The 25387-nt window shown below is 42.3% G+C and overlaps 1 protein-coding gene across 1 annotated transcript in view; it reads right to left on the bottom strand.

Annotated features, from left to right (window-relative positions):
- Nucleotides 1-25387, bottom strand: part of LOC110529582 (mannosyl-oligosaccharide 1,2-alpha-mannosidase IA) — a 169122-nt gene that overhangs the window by 86077 nt on the left and 57658 nt on the right. The window contains exons 3-4 of the mRNA XM_021611921.3: nt 19184-19299; nt 5090-5170 (exon numbers count right to left, since the gene is read on the bottom strand). Of these exons, the coding sequence (XP_021467596.1) occupies nt 5090-5170; nt 19184-19299 (197 nt within the window). The remainder of the gene's footprint in view (nt 1-5089; nt 5171-19183; nt 19300-25387) is intronic.

Here is a 25387-nt window from a genome sequence, read left to right as displayed (position 1 = left end):
TATATTTCTTCCTCCCACTGACATGGTAAAATGTTCACATTGTGGGGTACTCAGTGCTTACTTCAGCCATTAGAGCCTAAATACCCATGGTGTATAGAGGTATATGTAAGCTTCACTAGTAAGAGGGAGGGAGAGAAGAGGATTACACCTCAATAACCTTCTCCTGACTCTGATTGACGTAAGATCCCAGATAATAAAAATATCCCCAGCGTAAGATTGTCACAGTAATCAGGTATGAGCGTGTATGAGTGTTTGTGCTGTCCCTAATCTCTGAATGGATTTTTAAAACTCTGGGCTCCATCCAGTCCATTCATTTCTGATTCCCAAATAGCTTCGGTCGGTTATGTAAAATTACCTATGGCTCCGGAAATCAATATCTGATCCATTGAGGAGTTAAGTGCTTTGCTCTGACAGATCAGCCTATCCCATTCAGCAACACGTCAGGTGATGGAAAACTGTACAGCTGTAAATAACAGCAGGTCTAAGTCAGCCCTGTATTAATCCCCATCCATTACTCATAGGAAGAAAAACAGCCATGGTCTAAATCAGAGGTGACCGGGGGCCAGGTGGCCTTCACTTCAGTACTACTTATGAATGGTAAACAACTCCACTGCATCAATAGCTTTTTTCCCCAGAAGGTCCTGGTATAACTGATCTCGCAGTACATTAAGCGGTATGTGGTGCGGACAACGGCCGCAATGAGCACATCAGGAGGGGAGGCTCTTTATGGCTCCTTCCTCATCCCTTCGTCATGATGGTGAACAAGTGTTCAGCTCTCCAATCCGTCGTCTCAGGGCTGGCTGACCGACAGCCTGACCAGTATGCAGGGCTGTGGCTGTACTGCCAAGAATCTGTTTAGTTTCACTGATTCATTCTTTATCAAAGGGTCCGGCCCACTTTGACTTCCACCCAAGCGAAAGGGGCAGGGGCCATCACTGAAGCCAGGGAGAGATCTGAGAGGCTGCCTACCAGGCCCCATCTCCGCTACCACCCGCCCCCCGTCTTCCTGCACGTGTCTCGGCCTCCATTGTCTTGCTCAAAGCAGCTTAAAGCAGGTTGGGCGTACAGAACTGACTCCCTCTCCTTTCTGCTGCAGGACTCGGAGGAGCTCCCTGGACTCAGGTTCTAAGTCTCACATCAATGGGTCCGCCTCTCATAGAGGATGAAAGGGTGAGCAGAGCTCAGTACGCTCAGTTTTAGAGAGAAGGAAATGGATCCAATCTGCTGGGAGGTGGCACAGCCTCACTGTACAGGTGTTGGAATACAACAAAGGAGAATACTATAAACACACCTGGTACACTTGTTATGTCTGTCAATAACACTATTTCCAAGCTCTGCATACCAGGACATTATTTTCTATGGTGGTAAGTCAAACACCCTATTCCCTGTGTAAATCAGGACTAGGTTCTGCCCAGGTTAAGCTGCAGAGCACTAGAAAGCAGCATTACGACATGCTTATCACGTTGTTATGATGAAAAACTGCGTTGGACAGGCTTGCCAATCCAAGAAGAACAAAAAAAAACGTTACTTTTAACCACAAACCTCTAGAACCTATAGTCTTACCGCATGATGCTGTACTAGCATCCCCTGGCAATCACTCATCTGAAAACAATATGCAATGAACTAGCTGGTACATCTACCTACTGTAAGCCCTTTTAGTCCTGTGGATTTCTGTCTCAGAATATAGTCGCTCTTACAGAGAGGACTTTAACATAATACATACACCAGGTACAGAATTACATACAGTGCCTTGCGAAAGTATTCGGCCCCCTTGAACTTTGCGACCTTTTGCCACATTTCAGGCTTCAAACATAAAGATATAAAACTGTATTTTTTTGTGAAGAATCAACAACAAGTGGGACACAATCATGTAGTGGAACGACATTTATTGGATATTTCAAACTTTTTTAACAAATCAAAAACTGAAAAATTGGGCGTGCAAAATTATTCAGCTTTATTATTCACCCTTAAGTTAATACTTTGTAGCGCCACCTTTTGCTGCGATTACAGCTGTAAGTCGCTTGGGGTATGTCTCTATCAGTTTTGCACATCGAGAGACTGACATTTTTTCCCATTCCTCCTTGCAAAACAGCTCGAGCTCAGTGAGGTTGGATGGAGAGCATTTGTGAACAGCAGTTTTCAGTTCTTTCCACAGATTCTCGATTGGATTCAGGTCTGGACTTTGACTTGGCCATTCTTACACCTGGATATGTTTAATTTTGAACCATTCCATTGTAGATTTTGCTTTATGTTTTGGATCATTGTCTTGTTGGAAGACAAATCTCTGTCCCAGTCTCAGGTCTTTTGCAGACTCCATCAGGTTTTCTTCCAGAATGGTCCTGTATTTGGCTCCATCCATCTTCCCATCAATTTTAATCATCTTCCCTGTCCCTGCTGAAGAAAAGCAGGCCCAAACCATGACGCTGCCACCACCATGTTTGACAGTGGGGATGGTGTGTTCAGCTGTGTTGCTTTTACGCCAAACATAACATTTTGCATTGTTGCCAAAAAGTTACATTTTGGTTTCATCTGACCAGAGCACCTTCTTCCACATGTTTGGTGTGTCTCCCAGGTGGCTTGTGGCAAACTTTAAACGACACTTTTTATGGATATCTTTAAGAAATGGCTTTCTTCTTGCCACTCTTCCATAAAGGCCAGATTTGTGCAATATACGACTGATTGTTGTCCTATGGACAGAGTCTCCCACCTCAGCTGTAGATCTCGGCAGTTCATCCAGAGTGATCATGGGCCTCTTGGCTGCATCTCTGATCAGTCTTCTCCTTGTATGAGCTGAAAGTTTAGAGGGACGGCCAGGTCTTGGTAGATTTGCAGTGGTCTGATACTCCTTCCATTTCAATATTATCGCTTGCACAGTGCTCCTTGAGACGTTTAAAGCTTGGGAAATCTTTTTGTATCCAAATCCGGCTTTAAACTTCTTCACAACAGTATCTCGGACCTGCCTGGTGTGTTCCTTGTTCTTCATGATGCTCTCTGCGCTTTTGACGGACCTCTGAGACTATCACAGTGCAGGTGCATTTATACGGAGACTTGATTACACACAGGTGGATTGTATTTATCATCATTAGTCATTTAGGTCAACATTGGATCATTCAGAGATCCTCACTGAACTTCTGGAGAAAGTTTGCTGCACTGAAAGTAAAGGGGCTGAATAATTTTGCACGCGTAATTTTTCAGTTTTTGATTTGTTAAAAAAGTTTGAAATATCCAATAAATGTCGTTCCACTTCATGATTGTGTCCCACTTGTTGTTGATTCTTCACAAAAAAATACAGTTTTATATCTTTATGTTTGAAGCCTGAAATGTGGCAAAAGGTCGCAAAGTTCAAGGGGGCCGAATACTTTCGCAAGGCACTGTATTCCCCACTCTCCAAACTGTAAAAAAAAGAACCAGCAAAGGTGGTTCATTGTAGTTGCTTCTGTGAAGCACGCTTCCTTGTTACTGCCATTGCTGCTTGTGCTTAACGGTGTGACTTGCCTCTCCTCAAGCTCCTCTCATCTACATTTTACAGTTCAGAAATCACATTAATATGAATGGAAGCGAAAATACGAGGTCTCATTACAATGAATTACAATGCAGCTTTGTGTGCAAGTCCTGGACATAACACATTGCCATGTTCTTTGTATATTCATTAGTACAGGGAATTTCAATAGCAAGCCAATATGCAAGCTTTTTTACAGTGCATGCTGTAAGCTGATGAAACATTCCCCCAATGTCTCTCAGTCAGAACAAAATGATGGGAAGCACAATGAACACTTGAGAATTCCTGTAGGGAACTAATACACTCAAAACCCTGTCTGCTTCTGGTGTCTGTCAACAGAGGGCTATTTGGAGAAGCCTGGTGTTAAAAGGTAAAGAATTACTGTCAACCTCACTGTCCAGTAGTATGACTTGCATAAACCCTCAAGAGGGACCTATTTCATACCATTTTACCTTAATTGGAGGGAAATTATATTAAATTAGATAATTGCTCTGAAATAATTGGCAATATTTGATAAACAGCATCCTTCAGAATGATGCATGGCTTCATAACCTAAAACGCAGTTCTGCGGCGTGTGGGGGGGGAATAATTGCAGTATGCTCTCCATTTTATTAAAAACCTCTTGCAGACAAAAATGTGTAAGAGACAGAAATGATTTCCGTTTAGAACTCATGAGTTTCCAGCCTTGGTAATTCTATAAATATTTGATAATAAGTCATCCACAGTGAGCATCCACAGAATACAAAAAGAGGGGATACAAAGATCAGCTTCTTTTTATGCTTCTCTTTAGATTGGGCCTCTTCATATACTTTTGCTGAGCTCATTGAACTTCTAAGTGTCTTTCTCCCACTTTGGTGCTGTTCTGTTTATGAGAGCCACTTAGCTTGGAACCAAGGTTCAGTAGTTCCCTAAAAACCTTTTGAAATGAAGAGTGAAAAAGCATAGATTTTCTGGTTGGAAAAGTCCTCATATCTGCTGGAATTCAACTGGAGGAGTCTATTTGGTGGGATCTATGACTTGACCTTATTTTCCAACCATACATTAGAGAAAGTAATTTAAAAAACTCTGACTGCATGAAGACAAATAGAGATCTGATATGAGTCACAACAGCTGAATGGGAAAAGGGGTTTGGTTCCTAAGAGATTGTTTCCTGACCATGTGAGAGAACTGCAGTCCCACACAAATCCCAGAGTTAGCAGATCTCCTCTCAGACGAGATTGGCTAAACCCCTGATACATTTCACAGCTTTACATCTCCTTGAAGGACTGTCCTGCACTCAAGAGATTGGCAGGCAGCAAAGCTTTCACCTCTCTTTGACGGTACAACTTCCAGAAACTTTGGAATAACACTGTTCCAACATTGCAGCAATACAATTCTCTGAAGCCTCACGTCACTCTTTTCTAGGGGCAATGGTTGTTCAACTATTGGCAGCTATCTCAATGTAATTGTCTCCACTAACATGGTGTCTATCAAACTGTGGCAGATGGAATAAATGATGTCCTCTTTTCCTTATGACATGTATCAGATATCCTTGAGTTATAGCAGTAGTTCTGGGCAGCACCAGCAGAGTTTTCACAGTTAGGTACATACCTCTTTGCCAGAAAGGTAATAGGCAGAGAGCAGGCCTCCGACAAACCGGATGTTCACTTCAAAGACAGAGACCTCAGCATTCTGCAGAGAGAACAAACAAAGGAGAGAGATGGAGAGATAGAGATACGGAGGAATGGAGAGAGAGACAGAGGGGGAGGAGAGAGACAAAGGTTACATGATTAGGAGTATTCAACCTGCTGAGTCACCAGGCAGCAGCTGGCAGGCGGTACACAGGGTAGGAATTAGAGATTGACCGATTAAACGGAATGGCCGATTAATTAGGGCCGATTTAAAGTTTTCATAACAATCGGAAATCTGTATTTTTGGACACCGATTTGGCCATATTTTTTTTCACACCTTTATTTAGTCTTTATTGAACTAGGCAAGTCAGTTAACTTCTTGAGTGTAGGAGGCAGGATTTTCGTTTTTGGCAACAAAAAAACGTACCCATTTGAAACTGCCTATTTCTCAGCCCCAGAAACTAGAATTTGCATATAATTGTCAGATTAGGATATAAAACACTCCAAAGTTTCCAAAACTGTCAAAATATTGTCTGTGAGTATAACATAACTGATATTGCAGGCGAAAACCTGAGGAAAATCAAGTCAGGAAGTGCTGTTTTTCCTGAAAGCTCTCTGTTCCATTGGATGCCTTGCCTACATTTAAAGGGATATCAACCAGATTACTTTTCCTATGGCTTCCTCAAGGTGTCAACAGTCTTTAGACATAGTTTCAGGAAAAATGAAAGATAACATCGCGTCAGTGGATAGCTGGGTGTTCGCAGAGTTTTGCTTGCGCAACAGAGTGGGGCAGCCATCGTCTCTCCCTCTCCTATTGAAAATGCGACAGTCCCGGTTGATATATTATCGATTATATATTTTAAAAACACCCTGAGGATTGATTATAAAAAACGTTTGACATGTTTCTGTGGACATTACGGATACTATTTGGAATTTTCGTCTGTGATGTCGTGACTGCTCGAGCCTGTGGATTTCTGAACATAACGCACCAAACAAATGGAGGTATTTTGGATATAAAAATAATCTTTATGGAACAAAAGGAACATTTATTGTGTAACTGGGAGTCTCATGAGTGCAAACATCCGAAGATCATCAAAGGTAAGCAATTTAATCTATTGCTTTTCTGACTTTCGTGACCAATCTACTTGGCTGCTAATGTTTGTAATATTTTGTACATGTATATTCAGCTAAAATAAATCCAGGTTAGCAGGCAATATTAACCAGGTGAAATTGTGTCACTTCTCTTGCGTTCATTGCACGCAGAGTCAGGGTATACGCAACAGTTTGGGCGCCTAATTTGCCAGAATTTTACGTAATTATGACATTACACTGAAGGTTGTGCAATGTGACAGGAATATTTTGACTTATGGATGCCACCCATTAGATAAAAAAACAGAACCGTTACATATTTCACAGAAAGAATAAACGTCTTGTTTTCGAGATGATAGTTTCCGGATTCTACCTTATTAATGACCTAAGGCTCGTATTTCTGTGTGTTATCATGTTATAACTAAGTCTATGATTTGATAGAGCAGTCTGACTGAGCGATGGTAGGCACCAGCAGGCTCGTGCGTTTTCGTGCGTTTGCCAGCAGTTCGTCGCTGTGCTTCAAGCCTATCAACTCCCGAGATTAGGCTGGTGTAACCGATGTGAAATGGCTAACTAGTTAGCGGGGTGCACGCTAATAGTGTTTCAAACGTCACTCGCTCTGAGACTTGGAGTAATTATTCCCCTTGCTCTACATGGGTAACCCTGCTTCGAGGGTGGCTGTTGTCGATGTGTTCCTGGTTCGAGCCCAAGTAGGGGCGAGGAGAGGAACGGAAGCTATACTGTTACACTGGCAATTCTAAAGTGCCTATAAGAACATCCAATAGTCAAAGGTATATGAAATACAAATGGTATAGAGAGAAATAGTCCTATAATTCCTATAATAACTACAACCTAAAACTTCTTACCTGGGAAAATTGAAGACTCATGTTAAAAGGAACCACCATATGTTGTCATGTTCTGAACAAGGAATTTAAACGTTAGTTTTCTTACATGGCACATATTGCACTTTTACTTTCTTCTCCAACACATTGTTTTTGCATTATTTAAACCAAATTGAACAATGTTTCATTATTTATTTGAAGCTAAATTGATTTTATTAATGTATTATATTAAAGTTAAAATAAGTGTTCATTCAGTATTGTTGTAATTGTCATTATTACAAATAAATAAATATAAATAAATAAATATATATATATAAAAATATATACATTTTTTCGGCTTTTTTTGGTCCTCCAATAAATCTGTATCGCCGTTGAAAAATTATAATCGGTCGACCTCTAGTAGGAATATCCTCGCATCACACACTGAATGTAAACACTGCAGACATACACTAACTCTTTCAGTTGGTGGCACCAGCAGAATGATTGGGTCCCACCAATTTTTTAAATAATAAAATGTATATAGATGTGGGCTATAGCTGAGGACCCACTGAGGTATCAACATCCTTATCCCATGACTTTACAGAGGACTCTGTACAGTACATCAGAGAAGTGATCAAAAAGTGTCATTTTAGAGTCAACTACCTAATGTTACAACAACAAACATTTAACCAACTGTATCGATACAATAGTGTGGTCCACTATCCCCATAGTTAAAATAGAACACAAAGAGGAGGGTCTGTCAGAGAACAGACTTCCACAGAGCTCACACAGAGCTGAGGCTAAACAACACTGGGAAAAGTTATCTATAATTCAGAAACTACCCACACTGGGTTCAATTTACGTGTGTTATTTCATCTCAAGGTCAAGCTGGGAAGCATGAGTTGCCACCAACAAATTTAAGCAATATGAAGAGGTGATGAGATGCCTTCCTGGTATGGAACACCGTCTTGCCCAAACACAGACCTGCACTCAGCCCATTTCCCTTCGAAGGGCCCAAGGCTTGGTTTTCTCCATTGGAATAGGCAGGCTTATTACCCATTCCTCATGTAGATTGTCATTACTCTGAAAAGAAGCATGTGGAGCCTGTCTATCCAGGATAAATTGCTATTCTTTTAATACTGAGAAATGATGGTTTTCATAACCTCATTCTAACTTCCAGCCCTTTGCTTTATATGATAGATCATGTAGAGTGGCCATCAAATACTTAAGTTAATCATATTATTATGTGCTTATTCCTTGAGGTTTTACTGAGAGGAAATGTTCATGTTATTGCCTCTACTTTGAGTGTACCACATAAAACATTTTTAAATAAAAATGGTGCTTTTTACATTGGACTAAACTTTATCTTTCCACAATATGAGAAACTTCCGTTCCTAATGGGGGGGAGAGAGGCTCAATGACCACGCATGGTAATTATACCGAATAACAATGAAATATCAGTAGTGAAGACTTTTTTGCCCTCATTTTACCATGGGTTATTTGTTTCCTGCAGACTATTTGTTTTGGGACAAACAACAGAACATTTGTAAACATGTATTTTTTATGTTGAATTGTAAAGCTTTATCTCTTAGATTTTCCCATACAAAGGCTTCTGCGTAGCATGACTCTGTATTTCAATTACAGTTTTATCATGAGTAAACTAATCTGGTCCGGAGAGATTCTGTAACTTATATTCTTCAATAGTAGAGAACGTGTGACAGGCAGGCAATTTAATTTAACAGCAGGCCAGCAGACAACCTTATAATTAAATCTGATGTATTTAGTCCAAACCTGTGGACTGTGAAACCCAAATTCATCATATTTCTGTTCGCATTATCAATGGTGTGTTAATGACTTAACATTTTGACAGGTGGCAGTTGTTTAAATGGGAAGGCATTTTTCATTGCTGGAATTAAGTGTTTTTCCCCTGACTATGAACCGAATGACTTGGCACACCTCAGTGGAAATAAGAACTGTTGTGAGGAGGGGTTGAACTCTCCTGAGGACAGTGCTCTATGTAGCTGGGGTGCTTTCCACTCTAAGAGACCTTAGAGAGCTATTCTGGCCCTCAGTCAAGGACTTCAGTGAAGCCAAAGAATCAAAAGGATTTCATGACAGTCTGCTGCACTGCACCCAGGGTTCAATTCCACAAAATGGAAAGTTAAGGATACTGATGAGGTAAAAAAAATAATACACGAAGAACATCAAAATGTGATTGTACTGTATTGTACAAAACGTGTGAACTCCGTAAAAAGGGATCAAATCTAGACCACCAAAATAACTTAAACTGACAACCTCAACGTATTCAGACCAGATGTTACAGGTTGCACAATTTGAATTTACATCTATTACAGTGAAACCAAAGCAGTCTCACACACGGTATCTTGGCACGAGTCATTGTTGAATTCTCCAATGTCTGAAGAGGTACTGCTGCTGTTTGTGTAAATATGCAATGTCTTGATGGAAGACTTCATAAACACCGGGGCCAAACTTGGCTGTACTGAACCGTGGTTCATTAAACCCTCACTGTTAATATGGTGGTAAAGTAGGGTGAGTGTCTGACTGAACACCATTCATTCTTCAGCCATGTGACAACCCACAGCCCTCCGTATCATGACCATCTACTGAAAACTCTAGTCAGGCCTAACTTCAACCTGAATCAGATGTGATGTTATAATCTTATCAATTATACTCCCTGTCTATGTTAAATGAATGAGCTCCTCTTCCACTGAAAAATTACAAAAGACACTAGGGAAAATAACTGAGATGGGCTGAGGGAATGGAAGGATGGAATGATGAAATCAAATCAATTGTATTGGTCACATACACATATCAAGCAGATGTTTTCGCAGGTGTAGCGAAATGCTTGTGTTCCTAGCTCCAACAGTGCACAACAATACACACAAATCTAAAAGTAAAATAATGGAATTAAGAAATACATAAATATTAGATTGAGCAATGTTGGAGTGGCATTGACTAAAATACATTAGAGTAGAATACTGTATATACATATGAGATGATTAATGCCGTATGTAAACATTATTTAAACATTCTTAAACTGACTAGTGTTCCATTATTATTGTGGCCAGTGATTCCAAGTTTATGTATATAGGGCAGCAGCCTATACAGTCTAATGGCCGTGAGACAGAAGCTGTTTTTCAGTCTCTCGGTCCCAGCTTTGATGCACCTGTACTGACCTCACCTTCTGGATGGTAGTGGGGTGAACAGGCCATGGCTTGGGTGGTTGATGTCCTTGATGACATCGGGTGCTGTAGGTGTCCTGGAGAGCAGGTAGTTTGCCCCAGGTTATGCGTTGGGTTGACCGCACCACCCTCTGGAGAGCCCTGCTATTGCGGGTGGTACAGTTGCCGTGTACCAGGCGGTGATACAGCTTGACAGGATGCTCTCAATTGTGCATCTGTAAAAGTTTGTGAGGGTTTTAGGTGTCTTCACTACACTGTCTGTGTGGGTGGACAGTCAGTGATGTGTACGCCGAGGAACTTGAAGCTTTCCACCTTCTCCACTGCGGTACCGTCGATGTGGATAGGGGCGTGCTCCCCCTGCTGTTTCCTGAAGTCCACGATCAGCTCCTGTGTTTTGTTGACGTTGAGTGAGAGGTTACTTTCCTGGCACCACTCTCCAGGGCCCTCATCTCCTCCCTGTTGGCTGTCTCGTCATTGTTGGTAATCAGGCCTACTACTGTCGCGTTGTCTGCAAACTTGATGATTGAGTTAGAGGCGTGCGTGGCCACGCAGTCATGGGTGAAGAGAGAGTACAGGAGGGGACTGAAATATTCTGGGTATTCCCCTTGTGGGGTCCCTGTGTTCAGGAAGTCCAGGACCCAGTTGCACAGGGCGGGGTTCAGACCCAGGGCCCTGAGCTTAATGATGAGCTTGGAGGGTACTATGCTGTTGAATGCTGAGCTATAGTCAATGAACAGCATTCTTACATAGGTATTCCTCTTGTCCAGATGGGATAGGGCAGTGTGCAGTGCGATTATCTGTGTAAATATTGGGGCGTAAAGCAAATTGAAGTGGGTCTAGGGTGTAAGGTAGAGGTGATATGATCCTTAACTAGCCTCTAAAAGCATTTCATGATGACAGAAGTGAGTGCTATGGGGCGTTAAGTCATTTAGTTCAGTTACCTTTGCTTTCTTGGGTACAGGAACAATGGTGAACATCTTGAAGCAAGTGGGGACAGCAGACTGGGATAGGGAGAGATTGAATATGTCTGTAAACACACTTAAATATCTTACTCACGTCTTCTCCGGCCAAGGAGAAGGAGAGCCCACAGTCCTTGGTAGCGGGTCGCGTAGGCGGCACTGTGTTATCCTCAAAGCGAGCATAGAAGGTGTTTAGCTTGTCCGGAAGCAAAGACATCAGTGTCCGTGACGTGGATGGTTTTCCCTTCGTAGTCCGTGATTGTCTGTGGACCATGCCATATACACTACTGTTCAAAAGTTTGGCGTCACTTACAAATGTCCTTGTTTTTCATGAAAACATACATGAAATTAGTTGCAAAATGAATAGGAAATATAGTCAAGACATTGACAAGGTTATAAATAATGGTTTTTAATTGAAATAATAATGGCATGGTGTTACAAAATGAGCCTAAAGACATGTTACGCAACATGAGCTCATGGGCTCTCATGAAGTGTTTGATTACTTTTTTGATCACACTTGCATTGATGTCAGAGTGATTAGAGTGACAATGGAGTGCTGAGTACCAGGCAGTTAGCAAGTTTGTAGTCTAGTAATGACCAACAGCAGCATGAGAGCGGTCATGTGGAACGACCGTGTGAAATTTGACTGCCTTCAAGACTCGTGACCGCCGGTGTGGTCACCGCAACAGCCTGGGCTCAGACTGACTTAGGCATTTTCTCCCTCAAAAAACTCTAAATACAGTCCCCAGATGGCGTCAAGCACTCCTCCAGCATCTTTTCATTTTTTCTGCGTCTCACGAATGTTCTTCTTTGTGATTCGAACACCTCTAACTTAGATTTGTCTGTCTATAACATTTTTTCCCAATCCTCCTCTGTCCAGTGTCTGTGTTCTTTTGCCCATAATAATATTTTATTTTTATTGGCCAGTCTGAGATATGGCTTTTTCATTGCAACTCTGCCTAGAAGGCCAGCATCCCGGAGTCGCCTCTTCACTGTTGACGTTGAGACTGGTGTTTTGCGAGCACTATTTAATGAAGCTGGCAGTTGAGGACTTATGAGCCGTCTGTTTCTCAAACTAGACACTCTAATGTACTTGTCCTCTTGCTCAGTTGTGCACCGGGGCCTCCCACTACTCTTGCTATTCTGGTTAGAGCCAGTTTGAGCTGTTCTGTGAAGGGAGTAGTACACAGCATCGTACCAGATCTTCAGTTTCTTGGCAATTTCTCGCATGGAATAGCCTTCATTTCTCAAAACAAGAATAGACTGACGAGTTTCATAAGAAAGTCCTTTGTTTCTGGACATTTTGAGCCTGTAATTGAACCCACAAATGCTGATGCTCCAGATACTCAACTAGTCTAAAGGAGGCCAGTTTTATTGCTTCCTTAATCAGAACAGTTGACAGCTGTGCTAACAAAGGCAAAAGGGTTTTCTAATGATCAATAATAAACTTGGATCAGCTAACACAACATGCCATTGGAACACAGGAGTGATGGTTGCTGATAATAGGCCTCTGTACGCCTATGTAGATATTCCATTAAAATCATCAGTTTCCAGCTACAAAAGCCATTTACAACATTAACAATGTCTACACTGTATTTCTGATCAATATGATGTTATTTTAAAATGGACAAATCTTTTTGCTTTTCTTTCAAAAACATGGACGTTTCTAAGTGACCCCAAACTTTTGAACGGTAGTGTATGTATCGTGTCTGAGCCGTTGAATTGCGACTCCATTTTGTCTCTGTACAGTCATTTTGCCTGTTTGATTGCCTTACACGGAAGGAATAACTACACTATTTGTATTCAGCCATATTCCCAGTCACTTTGCCATGGTTAAATGTAGTTGTTCGCGCTTTCAATTTTGCGCGAAGGCTGCCCCCTATCTACGGTTTCTGGTTTTGGTAGGTTTTAATAGTCACAGTGGGTAAAACAATTCCTATACACTTCCTGATGAACTCAGTCACCGTATCCGTGTATTTGTCAGTGTTATTCTCAGAAGCTACCTGGAACATATCCCAGTCTGCTTGACCAAAACAATCTTGAAGCATGGATTCCGATAGGTCAGACCAGCGTTGAATAGACATTAGCACATGTATTTCCTGTTTGAGTTTTTGACTATAGGAAGGGAGGAGCAAAATGGAGTCGTGATCAGATTTGCCAAAGGGTGGGCGGGGGAGGGCCTTGTAGGTATTTCAAAAAGTTGAGTAGCAGTGGTCCAATGTTATACCTGCGCGAGTACTACAGTCAATGTGTTGCTAGAACTTCGGTAGCGTTTTCCTCAAATGTGCTTTGTTAAAATCTCCAGCTACAATAAATGCGGCCTCAGGATATGTGGTTTCCAGTTCGCATAAAGTCCAGTGTAGTTCTTTGAGGGCTGTCATGGTATCTGCTTGAGGGGGGATATACACGTCTGACTATAACCGAAGATAATTTTCTTGAGAGGTAATACGGTCAGCATTTGATTGTGAGGTATTCTAGGTCGGGTGAACAAAAGGACTTGAGTTTCTGTATGTTATCACAATCACACCATGTGTAGTTAATCATGAAACATACACCCCCGCCTTTCCTCTTCCCATAGAGTTCTTTATTCCTGTCTGCGTGATGTACTAAGAATCCAGCTGGCTGTATGGACGGGGACAGTATATTCAGAGAGAGCCATGTTTCTGTGAAACAAGAGTATGTTACAATCCCTGATGTCTCTCGGGAAGGAGATCCTCAGCCTGAGCTCGTCTACTTTATTATCCAGAGAATGAACATTAGTGAGAAATATGCTCAGAAGCTGTGGATGGTGTGCACTCCTCCTGAGTCGGACTAGAAGTTCACTCCGAATGCTTCTTCTCAGCCGGTAGTGTTTTGGAGCAGCTTCTGGATTAAGTTAAATTGCCCTGGGGGGTACAAACAAAAGGATACAATTCTGGAAAGTCGTATTCCTAGTCGCAATGCTGGTGAGTTACCGCCACTCCGATATCCTGCTGTATTGCAGTATGTAATAACACAAAAACAATTCTGGACTAATAATGTAAGAAATAACACAAAATTAAAATACTGCAAAGTTGCTTAGGAGCTAGAAGCAGAGCTGTAGGCAACATCTTACTCTCTGATAGAACCTAGTGTAGAGGTTCTAGAGCTAAGGTACTGTATAGCTGAGCTCCTTCTTATCACAATGCTGAGAGCAATGGCAGTGAATGACAACAACAGTAATACTCTGACAGTAAAATCCCCTCAAGGAAGCCCTTGCGAGGTCACAAAAAGCAGCAGTGAAAACAGACTACTGGAGATGATGCACAAATGCACTTACTAAGCCTGGCTACACTGCTACACAAATAACATGCTGCCATGTCTGTGGATCAGCTGTCAGAAGACTCTTAGTAATACTCATCCGCTGATGCTGTGCCTGTGTGCGTGTGTGTGAGAGCGACAGGATCTACCTGCGCTGCATCTACCTCAAACCTCTGGCTAGAAAATGTCTCCCTTTTGTTAGCATGCAGGCCGATGTCCAGCAAGGCTGTGCAGTCATTACACAGATCCTGCCTTCAGGCTAAAAGTGGAGCGAGGGCCCTTCCATAATACATAACCTCTGCCTTTGTTCCTGCACTGGCCTTGCCTTTCACAGCAGCCCACAACACAAAGCATCTAGGCACAAGGCAGAGGCAAATAAAGATGGGCACCAGGGGCTTGCTTGCTTTCTCGCTCTTCATCTCTTCCCGGCAGGACTGATGGGAGAGTGAAAGAAAAGTTGTCCCTGGCCATTATAGTCCGAGCTGGTTAGCGTGTTGTGTTTGACCAGACCCGCTTTATATTCTGACCTTGTGTGTCTGTCTATCCGTCGTGCTCGTCTGTCAGAGTGAATGGGTGCGCTGGGGCACAGCCTATTAAAGTGTAACACACAAAGAGGAGCGATGGCAGGAGAGGGACCCTGGTTCAGAGGGCAAGGCAGTGGCTAGCCTACAACGGATGGGCTTTTCGTTTAATAAAATACTTTTTAAAATCAATTTACAGGGCATGACATGAATCAAATACTGGGGGAGCTCAGCAATACTTGAATTACCAATGCCTTGCTTGTCAATGTCAATTGGCTAGATAATCAAGACAAGTGTCATTCAGGGATCCCCACGACCTTGTCTTGAAACCTGAACATTAAACTCTGAGACATCTCCCCTGTTCCAGTGAATCTGTATTGAACAGAGGCATCAGGAGATGCAGTGGTTAGCTCCTGTCTTTCAGTATTCCAGTCATGGCTCCTCACTAATACCACAGTCAGGCGGGATGGAGGGCCAAATGGAAAACCAGACCACTCCATCCATGTTAAGACAATATTGCAAGGGGAGGAGCTGGAGAGGAAGGGGTTGTATCAATCTTTGATTTAGATGATTCTGTATTCAGGAGACAAAGTGAATATTAATGCCTGGTCCACCAGGGCTTTTGTAGGCTCCTTTATTGTTGGAATTGCTGGAGGGCAGTGAAGCCAAAGCCTTTCAATTAAAAGTTTGTTAACACTCTTTATGAAAGCTTCTGATCACTTATGCTATTTTCTCTCTCTCCCTCCGTTAGAAAAGCATAAGGGTGGACAAGAATTTAGTGCTTCTTAACGAGAGGGTTCTCCAAGGGGAATAAATAATGAATCTGGTTCCCCCAACATGGGCAAGATCTAAGAAGACAGAGGAGACATCAAAGTAAAAGGACTGAAGGTGTTTTTTTTTAACCTCAAGTTCTGCAGCGCCATCACCACCCCTCCTTAATCCATGCTAGTATTGAACAATCATTTCACACAGAGACTAGGCTTAATAACGGTACAAGTGGAAAAGTTTGTCAACAACTTTTAATTTGATGAGTCATCACATTTCCTTGTGCTATAACCTTCCTTATAATCTCTGGTATTCAATTTATCGCAAAATTGCATTATAGGGATATGAGATGGTTCAGTTGTTCACATACTAAAATTGCACAAATTGCAGTTTGACATTTCTCAAGTGGGGCCATTCCTTTTATTGACGTAAAATAAACCAAGAAAATAACTTGCTAAGAAATCACAAATTGTTGAGGCATGACCAATGCTGAGTTTACACTAGATTAGAGTTGCATTAGAGTTGATCAAATGCAATTGAGAGTGGTGCAAGGCATTATGCAAATACAAATGATTGCATTCCAATAGACTAGGGAGTTGATTTACAGGGTTATTTGGGCATTATTGATACCATTTGGTCCAGAAGCACTAGTGAGCACCATTGTCAATATCATCATTTCATAGGTATATAAATAATGGTGGATTGCAAAGTTTTTCTAATTAGTGTGACAATGTCAGAGACAGACTTTTCAAATAGTTTTAGACATCTCTTTCATTTCCATGTGTGGGAGTTGTCTGAAGGGAAAACTGTATTGTTGAATATTAGAGACAGGAAGAGACAGCGAATGGCTTGAGAAAGGCAATGTGTTCTACCTGACAGACCCACAAAGTCTTAGCTCCTAAAGCACATTACCTTCAGACTGATGAGTCAGGTCTATATTGACTGATTAGAAGGTATCAGAGTTAAGTGCTCTCTCCTTCTCCCTACCCCACACAGTGGAATCAAGGTTACTTCATTCAGTCCACTTCTACAGACATATGCCACTCTAAACAGTGGTTTCTTCCAGGCAAGTACTTTAACTGTTCTGTCTGAAACAGAGCACTTCATCAAGGCCCAATTACCTGGAGTCACCTTGAGTGTCCCTGTATTCTCTCCATGCTGATTACAGTGGGGTCCGCCTAACCAATCAGATTGTAGATCTCCTGTCCTTGTGAATGTCAGTGGGTGACTTACTAGCAGAGTTTGGTAAGAGTGCTTTCAGTTTTGCTGGCCCATAATTTTGGAAATTTTGCAGAAGGACCTGGAACTAAATCATTTTATTCCGATTGATACATTTTAAAATCACAGATCAGAGGGCTGCTGATCACAAATTGCACGTTTATAATCCTGCTCTTTTAAGCTCTTTGTTTTAACTTCCATTCATTGTTGTGTTTTATGTTGTGTTCTGTCTCATATGGAACTGTATGAATGCTGCTTGGCCAGGGCTCACCTGGAAAAGACATGTGAATCTCAATGTGACCTCCTTGGCTAAATAAAGGATAAATTAATCAAAGTAAAAAGACAAGGGTGTTCTATGGTGCTACTAGCTAGCAGACAAGGGTGTTCTATGGTCCTACTAGCTAGCAGACAATGGTGTTCTATGGTCCTACTAGCTAGCAGACAATGGGTGTTCTATGGTGCTACTAGCTAGTAGACAATGGTGTTCTATGGTGCTACTAGCTAGCAGACAAGGCTGTTCTATGGTCCTACTAGCTAGCAGACAATGGTGTTCTATGGTCCTACTAGCTAGCAGACAATGGGTGTTCTATGGTGCTACTAGCTAGCAGACAATGGTGTTCTATGGTCCTACTAGCTAGCAGACAATGGTGTTCTATGGTCCTACTAGCTAGCAGACAATGGGTGTTCTATGGTGCTACTAGCTAGCAGACAAGGGTGTTCTATGGTCCTACTAGCTAGCAGACAATGGGTGTTCTATGGTGCTACTAGCTAGCAGACAATGGTGTTCTATGGTCCTACTAGCTAGCAGACAATCAGTGTTCTACGGTCCTACTAGCTAGCAGACAATGGGTGTTCTATGGTTCTACTAGCTAGCAGACAATGGGTGTTCTATGGTTCTACTAGCTAGCAGACAATGGGTGTTCTATGGACCTACTAGATAGCAGACAATGGGTGTTCTATGGTTCTACTAGCTAGCAGACAATGGGTGTTCTATGGTCCTACTAGCTAGCAGACAATCAGTGTTCTACGGTGTTATATAAATATTCATACACATAGCTCATATAAACAAAGACATTCCGTCGCAAGAACACATACACCCAGCCACAAGACTGACCCCCTCTATTGGTCGGATGCTCAGGATAAGGCTCTGCTGTGCACCAATGGGGCTTCTGCTCTGGCTAGAGCAAGGCCCGCCTCCAACCCTCCGACCAGTCAAGAAGACCGAAACGACAAGACTCCACCTACTTTATTCTATGTATAAAAATGAATGTAACCGTTGTATAAGGCCTCTTTTTCACCTGACTCCTTGCCGAGTTATGTGAACTAGGTCCGTGCACGTAAAACTGCGGGACAAGATATCTTTGACTCATTAAAACTGTCTTTTGTTACAACTGAAATCCACTCTGTCCAGCGTCCGTGATTGGGTCTCAACTCTCCAGTATTTAAACACTAACAACGGTCCTACTAGCTAGCAGACAATCAGTGTTCTACGGTCCTACTAGCTAGCAGACAATCAGTGTTCTACGGTCCTACTAGCTAGCGGACAATCAGTGTTCTACGGTCCTACTAGCTAGCAGACAATGGTGTTCTATGGACCTACTAGCTAGCAGACAATGGGTGTTCTATGGTCCTACAAGCTAGCAGACAATGGTGTTCTATGGACCTACTAGCTAGCAGACAATGGGTGTTTTATGGTCCTACTAGCTAGCAGACAATGGTGTTCTATGGACCCACTAGCTAGCAAACAATGGGTGTTCTATGGTCCTACTAGCTAGCAGACAATGGTGTTCTATGGACCTACTAGCTAGCAGACAATGGGTGTTCTATGGACCTACTAGCTAGCAGACAATGGGTGTTCTATGGTTCTACTAGCTAGCAGACAATGGGTGTTTTATGGACCTACTAGCTAGCAGACAATGGGTGTTCTATGGTCCTACTAGCTAGCAGACAATGGGTGTTTTATGGTCCTACTAGCTAGCAGACAATGGGTGTTCTATGGACCTACTAGCTAGCAGACAATGGGTGTTCTATGGTCCTACTAGCTAGCAGACAATGGTGTTCTATGGACCTACTAGCTAGCAGACAATGGGTGTTCTATGGTCCAACTAGCTAGCAGACAATGGGTGTTCTATAGTCCTACTAGCTAGCAGACAATGGGTGTTCTATAGTCCTACTAGCTAGCAGACAATGGGTGTTTTATGTTTAATGGTTATACTCACCACGTTGAAGTCCAGGTTCTTCTCCACCCACTCTGTGGCCATGTCAAAGTCCTCAAACATCTCCATGATGTACAGGGTATCCAGAGCATCCACGATGGTGGCTCCTTTTATGCTCCCTGGGAAGGCAAACAAAACAAAGCCTTTAGGACTAACATCATATTTTCCTCTCATAGCAACATATTGTATTGGTGGAACAACAGCACAGTCAGAGTCATGGTTCTGTGATTAAGACCAGAGGTAAAGCCTATAGGGAGGAGGTCAGATCTGGCAGTGTGGTGCCAGGACAACAACCTCTCCCTCAACGTCAGCAAGACAAAGGAGCTGGTCGTGGACTACAGGAAACAGAGGGTCTAGGCACGCCCATTCACTGAAGTGGAATCGGTCGAGAGATTCAAGTTCCTCGGTGTCCACATCACTAAGGATCTATCACAATCCAAACACACCAACACATTTGTGAAGAGGGCACTAGAACACCTCTTCCTCCTCAGGAGGCTGAACAGATTTGGCACGGGTCCTCTGATCCTCAAAAGGTTCTACAGCTGCACCATTGAGAGCATCTTGACTTGCTGCATCAGCTCTTGGTATGGCAACTGCTTAGCATCCGACCACAAGGCGCTACAGAGGGTAGTGCGTACGGCCGAGTACATTACCGGGGCTGAGCTCCCTGTCATCCAGGACCTTTATACCAGGTGGTGTCAAAGGAAGGTTCTAAAAATTATCCAAGAACCCAGCCACCCAAGTCATAGACAGCTCTCTCTGCTATCGCACGGCAAGCGGTACCGATGCACCAAGTTTGGATCCGACAGGACTCTGAACAGCTTCTACCCCCAAGCCATAAGACTGCTAAATAGTTAGTTAAATAGTTAACCAAATAGCTACCTGGACTATCTGCATTGACCCTTTTTGCACTAACCTTTTTGACTCATCACATACACTGCTGCTGCTGTTTACTATCTGTCACCTTATTCCTAGTTAAATGTACACATCTACCTCAATTACCTCGTTCCCCTGCACATGGAGTCGTACTGGTAACCCTTGTATATAGCCAAGTTATCATTACTCATCGTGTATCTTATTAAGAGTTTCACTTTTCTATCATTTTTTTTTTCTTTCGCTCTGTATAGTTGGAAAGGGCCGTAGTAAGTAAGCATTTCACCTGTTGTTTACGAAGCATGTGACAAATAAAATGTTATTTGAAAGGTCCAGGGCAGCCGGGTGTTGGAACTGGAAGTGTGCTGTTTTATTCAAAGAGCGGAGCATATCTCCTGCTGCGCTGGAATATCGCTTCAGGCAACCTCTGTTTATCTCTGTGCAACGTCAGGCATATGAACAAATGCAAGTCTCACAGAGCACCTTTGGCTATTCTGTCAGGTTTTTACCTGGTCGAGGAGGATGTCTGTGGAAGAGAGAGTGGAAACAGAGCGAGAGAGTACATTAGCAAGGGTTTCTAAGTCTTTTCACAGTGGGCTGATGCTTTGGGAAGGCTCTTGGCCACCAGACTTTACTTCACTAGCTAGATGACATTATACCATCCTGACAGAGCACCGTGTTCATTCATCTGGTATTGTGCAGCTAAAACTGCTTCTGCTTCATTAAGATAAGAGCAACAAGCTAAATGGAATGACTGTGCTTTAAACACATGTAGCCTGTATGCAATTTATTCTCCATTGAAGGTTCTTTTTTCCACCTCATTTTATTGGGTGGTGGTGGGGTACGGATGGTTATTCCATCCAAACATGTGATGATCACGTATTGCATGACAAGTTATATTGTTGCTGTGTTTGTTAGATCCATAAACCAATTCATACATCAAACAAATCTCTGGAGGGTTAAAGCCTTGTATTCAGCTTTATGGCAGTGACCTAAGACACTAAGCCTATACTGACATGGTCTGGTTAAGCCTGACCCTAGCCAACTAAAACTCAACTCCAATATATATGTGACGTCAGGGCTCCAGTCCGCCCACTCTCGTCTCCGCTCAACTCCGTTGATGTGAAGTAGTACATCTTGGAGTTACGTTTTACTTGGCTAATCAGACCCATACAACCTCCCAGTGTTGGATCTCAGCTAAACAAGATCCAATACGCACAATAACAGGTGTCAGAATCACTTCTAGTAACACAAGAGCAGCTAATGGAAGTGCAGATGTTGTGTGCTGTGTTCGGGGGTAAACCTTTCATTCAACAGATGGTGACAGAGGAAACATTTATTAGCCACAATAGAAAGAGAGGAGTACAGTGAGGACTGACAGCAGGAGGGCTTAGGTCCTTTTTATGCTTTAATTATAAAATCCTGCTTGGCTTTAATTATCCAACCCTGCTCGGCTTGCCAAGCGTTTAGCATAGAACCCATCCCTGCCATCTAGGGCTGGGCGGTATACCGTATTTTATGATGTACCAGTACTGATACACAGACTGGTTTGGGTTTTGTTAAATGTGATATGCCGTTTGTAATGTCCATTTTTATAGATTACTTCGCTACTTGAGTCATCTCTCTCGATGCTGCATTCCACACAGACCTAGCCCCGCCCCGTCAATCAAGGACTGCGTTCAGTCTCTGCATGGTCAATGCAGCACATGCAACAATGTTGATGGCAACAATGCTGTTTTTACTTCGCTCAATATAAATCTACTAGCATTTTATAATTACACTATTAGTTTGTGCTTCTAACATCTGCAAACAGCAGGTTCGTCTTTTCTTAGCAAGTTGGGCCTAAATCTGGTTAGTCGCTAATGCTAATCACTAGCTAGTACATTTAACAACTGAGTCAGAGCAAACTTAATTAGCTATACAGACTGATTATACCAGTGATGGTGTAGACCTAAATCTGCATGTTTTTTGTGCAACAATATCTTGTAAATCAAAAAGGAATATGCGAAGTAAGATAATAAGTTCCCCTAGGAAACACTTATCAACACCTTGGTTCCTACCGTGTCACAATAACTCCTCCCTGGAATTTTCATGTCTAACACTGTATAAAAGTGCCCACTATTATATTCTAACTATAGAATTAGAATACTCATTCTATTTCCATGATTCCAACAGTTCACCCAAGTGTTTTGCTCTAAATTGCAAGTCAAATCACAATTTCAAAATTTGGGTAGAAATAAGGCCTAGATTGTTTGTCCATATCGTGCAGCCCTACGTGACAGTGTGGAAATGATCTCAAATGAGTGCAGGTAATGCATAAAAAAATGAAAATGCAGAAAATAATTTTTGGTTGAAGTTGAATTGAACAGTAAAAAAAAAACACTCAGAATGGAGAAAGACCCATTCAAAAGTCCGGTTCATCCTTGGGAGCAATTTCCAAAATGCCTGAAGGTACCAAGTTCATCTGTACAAAACAATAGTACGGAAGTATAAACACCATGGGACCACGCAGCAGTCATACTGCTCAGGAAGGAGATACAATCTGTCTCTTAAAGATGAAGTGGAAATCAATCCCAGAACAACAGCAGGACCTTGTGAAGATGCTGGAGAAAACAGGTACAATATCCACAGTAAAACGGGTCCTATATCGACATAACCTGAAAGGTCGCTCAGCAAGGAGGAAGCCACTGGTTCAAAACCGTCATAAAAAAGCCAGACTACAGTTTGCAACTGCACATGGGGACAGAGATCGTACTTTCTGGAGAAATGTCCTCTGGTCTGATGAAACAAAAATAGAACTGTTTGGCCATAATGACCATCGTTATGTTTGGAGGAAAAAGGGGGAGGCTTGCAAGCTGAAGAACACCATCCCAAGCGTGAAGCATGGGGGTGGCAGCATCAAGTTGTGGGGGTGCTCTGCTGCAGAAGGGACTGGTGCACTTCACAAAATAGATGGCTTCATAAGGGAGGGAAATGATGTGGATATATTGAAGCAACATCTCAAGACATCAGTCAGGAAGTTAAAGCTTGGTCGCAAATGAGTCTTCCAAATGGACAATAATCCCAAATATACTTCCAAAGTTCTGGCAAAATGGCCTCAACCTCAATTCTATAGAAAAATTGTGGGCAGAACTGAAAAATCGTGTGTGAGCAAGGAGGCCTATAAACCTGACTCAGTTACACCAGCTCTGCCAGGAGGAATGGGCCAAAATTCCCCCAACTTATTGTGGGAAGTTTGTGGAAGGCTACCTGAAACATTTGACCCAAGTTAAACAATTTAAAGGCAATGCTACCAAATACTAATTGAGTGTATGTAAACTTATGACCCACTGGGAATGTGATGAAAGAAATAAAAGCTGAAATAAATCACTCTACTATTATTCTGACATTTCACATTATTAACATTATTAAGTGGTGATCCAAACTGACCTAAAACAGGGGATTTTTCCTGATTAAATGTCAGGAATTGTGAAAAACTGAGTTTAAATGTATTTGGCTAAGGTGTATGTAAACTTCTGACTTAAACTGTATGTGTTGCCACCCTAGGGTCATGCACTATTCAAAAAGCAAACTTTGAACTTTTATTATTCAAAAACAAAATACTGTCAAATAGTCACACGGAGAGGAGGATGAAAGGACAGGCACCAGTCAGGCAGGCAGACGAAGAGACTAATGCTCAGCAAAGCTTTTAGTCCACAGAGTTATCTAAAGTAAACTCAATAATGTGTCTATGGCACTTTCCCATTAACTTACACCTATACAGGTTTCTTCAATAGATTAAATACAATGTGGTGGTACTGGTTGTTTTGATTTATTATTTATTTTATTTACAGATAGATTGAACACCCCCGATGCTTAACAATAGGCAGCCTGGGCTCTGTGAGAGATGAGGGGGGTTACATTTCGTGCCTTCCATCTATTATCTACCAGCCCGGCAGGCTTTGCTCCTGCAAAGCGTGCCTGCCCAATTATAAAATGCAGTAGAAAGGAGGAGTGGAGAAGGGTCATCCTCATCCCATTACTGGGACAAGCCTCCTGGACCGCACAGCAGAGAGCACGCTGTGTGAAAAGGTGTGTGTTTGCATGAGTGCTCATGTGTGCGTTTGTATTTGCATGCGATTGCCTGTGTATAAATGTACACAAGCCATGGAGTGACTTGAATACAAAGCCACATTTCTCTGGTCTCTAAGATTCCAATTAAAATGCATTCCTATGGCACGGTGTGTACCAGCCTTTATTGTTATGACAAAGAGATCTTGAAAGCTTGGTCAATTGTGAATGTAAGATGACAGATTTGAGAAAATAAGAATATGACCTGGATCAGTTCTTATATAGAATCCCAGTGTCTTAATGATAAGAACAATGGAGCAGAACATGATCAAGTTCCCATTAAGACATCTTGAATTGACTTCTGAAGGAGGACGTCACTTTTAATTTCTCTGGGGATGGCCATCCCATGAACAGGCAAAATATATTCCCCCAGTTCAAAAGAGCCTGGTGATGGATGTGCGAGCAGCATTCACGGGACGGCAGCTCTTGTGTGTCAGAGCCTTCATTCATCACCTGCTCTCTCCCTTCATACCTCATACTTTAGAGGAGCAGAGACTCCTGCGCATTTTATTGACAGATGACACTTGCCAATAGAGTTCTCACATCATTACCGGTGGAAAATGGTGGAAAACTGAATTTCACTGGGCTGAGAGCCTTTGAGGCTTGACAGAGAATTATGCAATATTCGGACAAAAACAACCTTCACGTAAAAGGTGACAAAGTCACGCTGTAATTTCCCGGAGAAACAGAGAAGCGCAGCACATTGCCTCTCAAAACAAAGGTGTGCTCAGAATATCAAACCCATACAGACAGTGACACTACTCAGTGTACTGAGGGAGGACATTATCTTATCACTTCATTGAGGCCCATTTTAGAAAACAAATGGTGCTGTTCCAATGAGACCCGCACTGACACCAGTGGGCCACCAGTGTTTTATGTTAATGTAAGCTCTAGTGTTGTGTTTCCATATTAAGACAATACTATGTCCAAAAATACAAGCAGCGAAAACAAGAGGCAAGACATAACACATATTTGATTGTTTTGTTTACTCGGGCATGGGAGGTGTGAGGGTGGAACTGCAAGAAATCAGACTGTGGGTGGGTGTGTCTGAGAAAACTAATGGTAAACTGAGGCTACATAACCTATCTACTATTAAAGTGTTTTTTCCTGGGTCTGTGGCTGAAAGCCCAGGTGAGGACAGAGCATATCATAAATCAGCCTGTTAGGATACACAGTGCTCCATAGTGCTCTTACGAAGACCTGGTTGTGACAGGGGGTCTGACG

The sequence above is a fragment of the Oncorhynchus mykiss genome, chromosome 8 (assembly GCF_057628025.1).
Source record: "Oncorhynchus mykiss isolate SJ-2025 chromosome 8, ASM5762802v1, whole genome shotgun sequence".
Lineage (NCBI taxonomy): Eukaryota > Metazoa > Chordata > Actinopteri > Salmoniformes > Salmonidae > Oncorhynchus > Oncorhynchus mykiss.
Note: the sequence above shows the minus strand (reverse complement) of the source record. Positions and strands in the feature narration are given on the sequence as shown.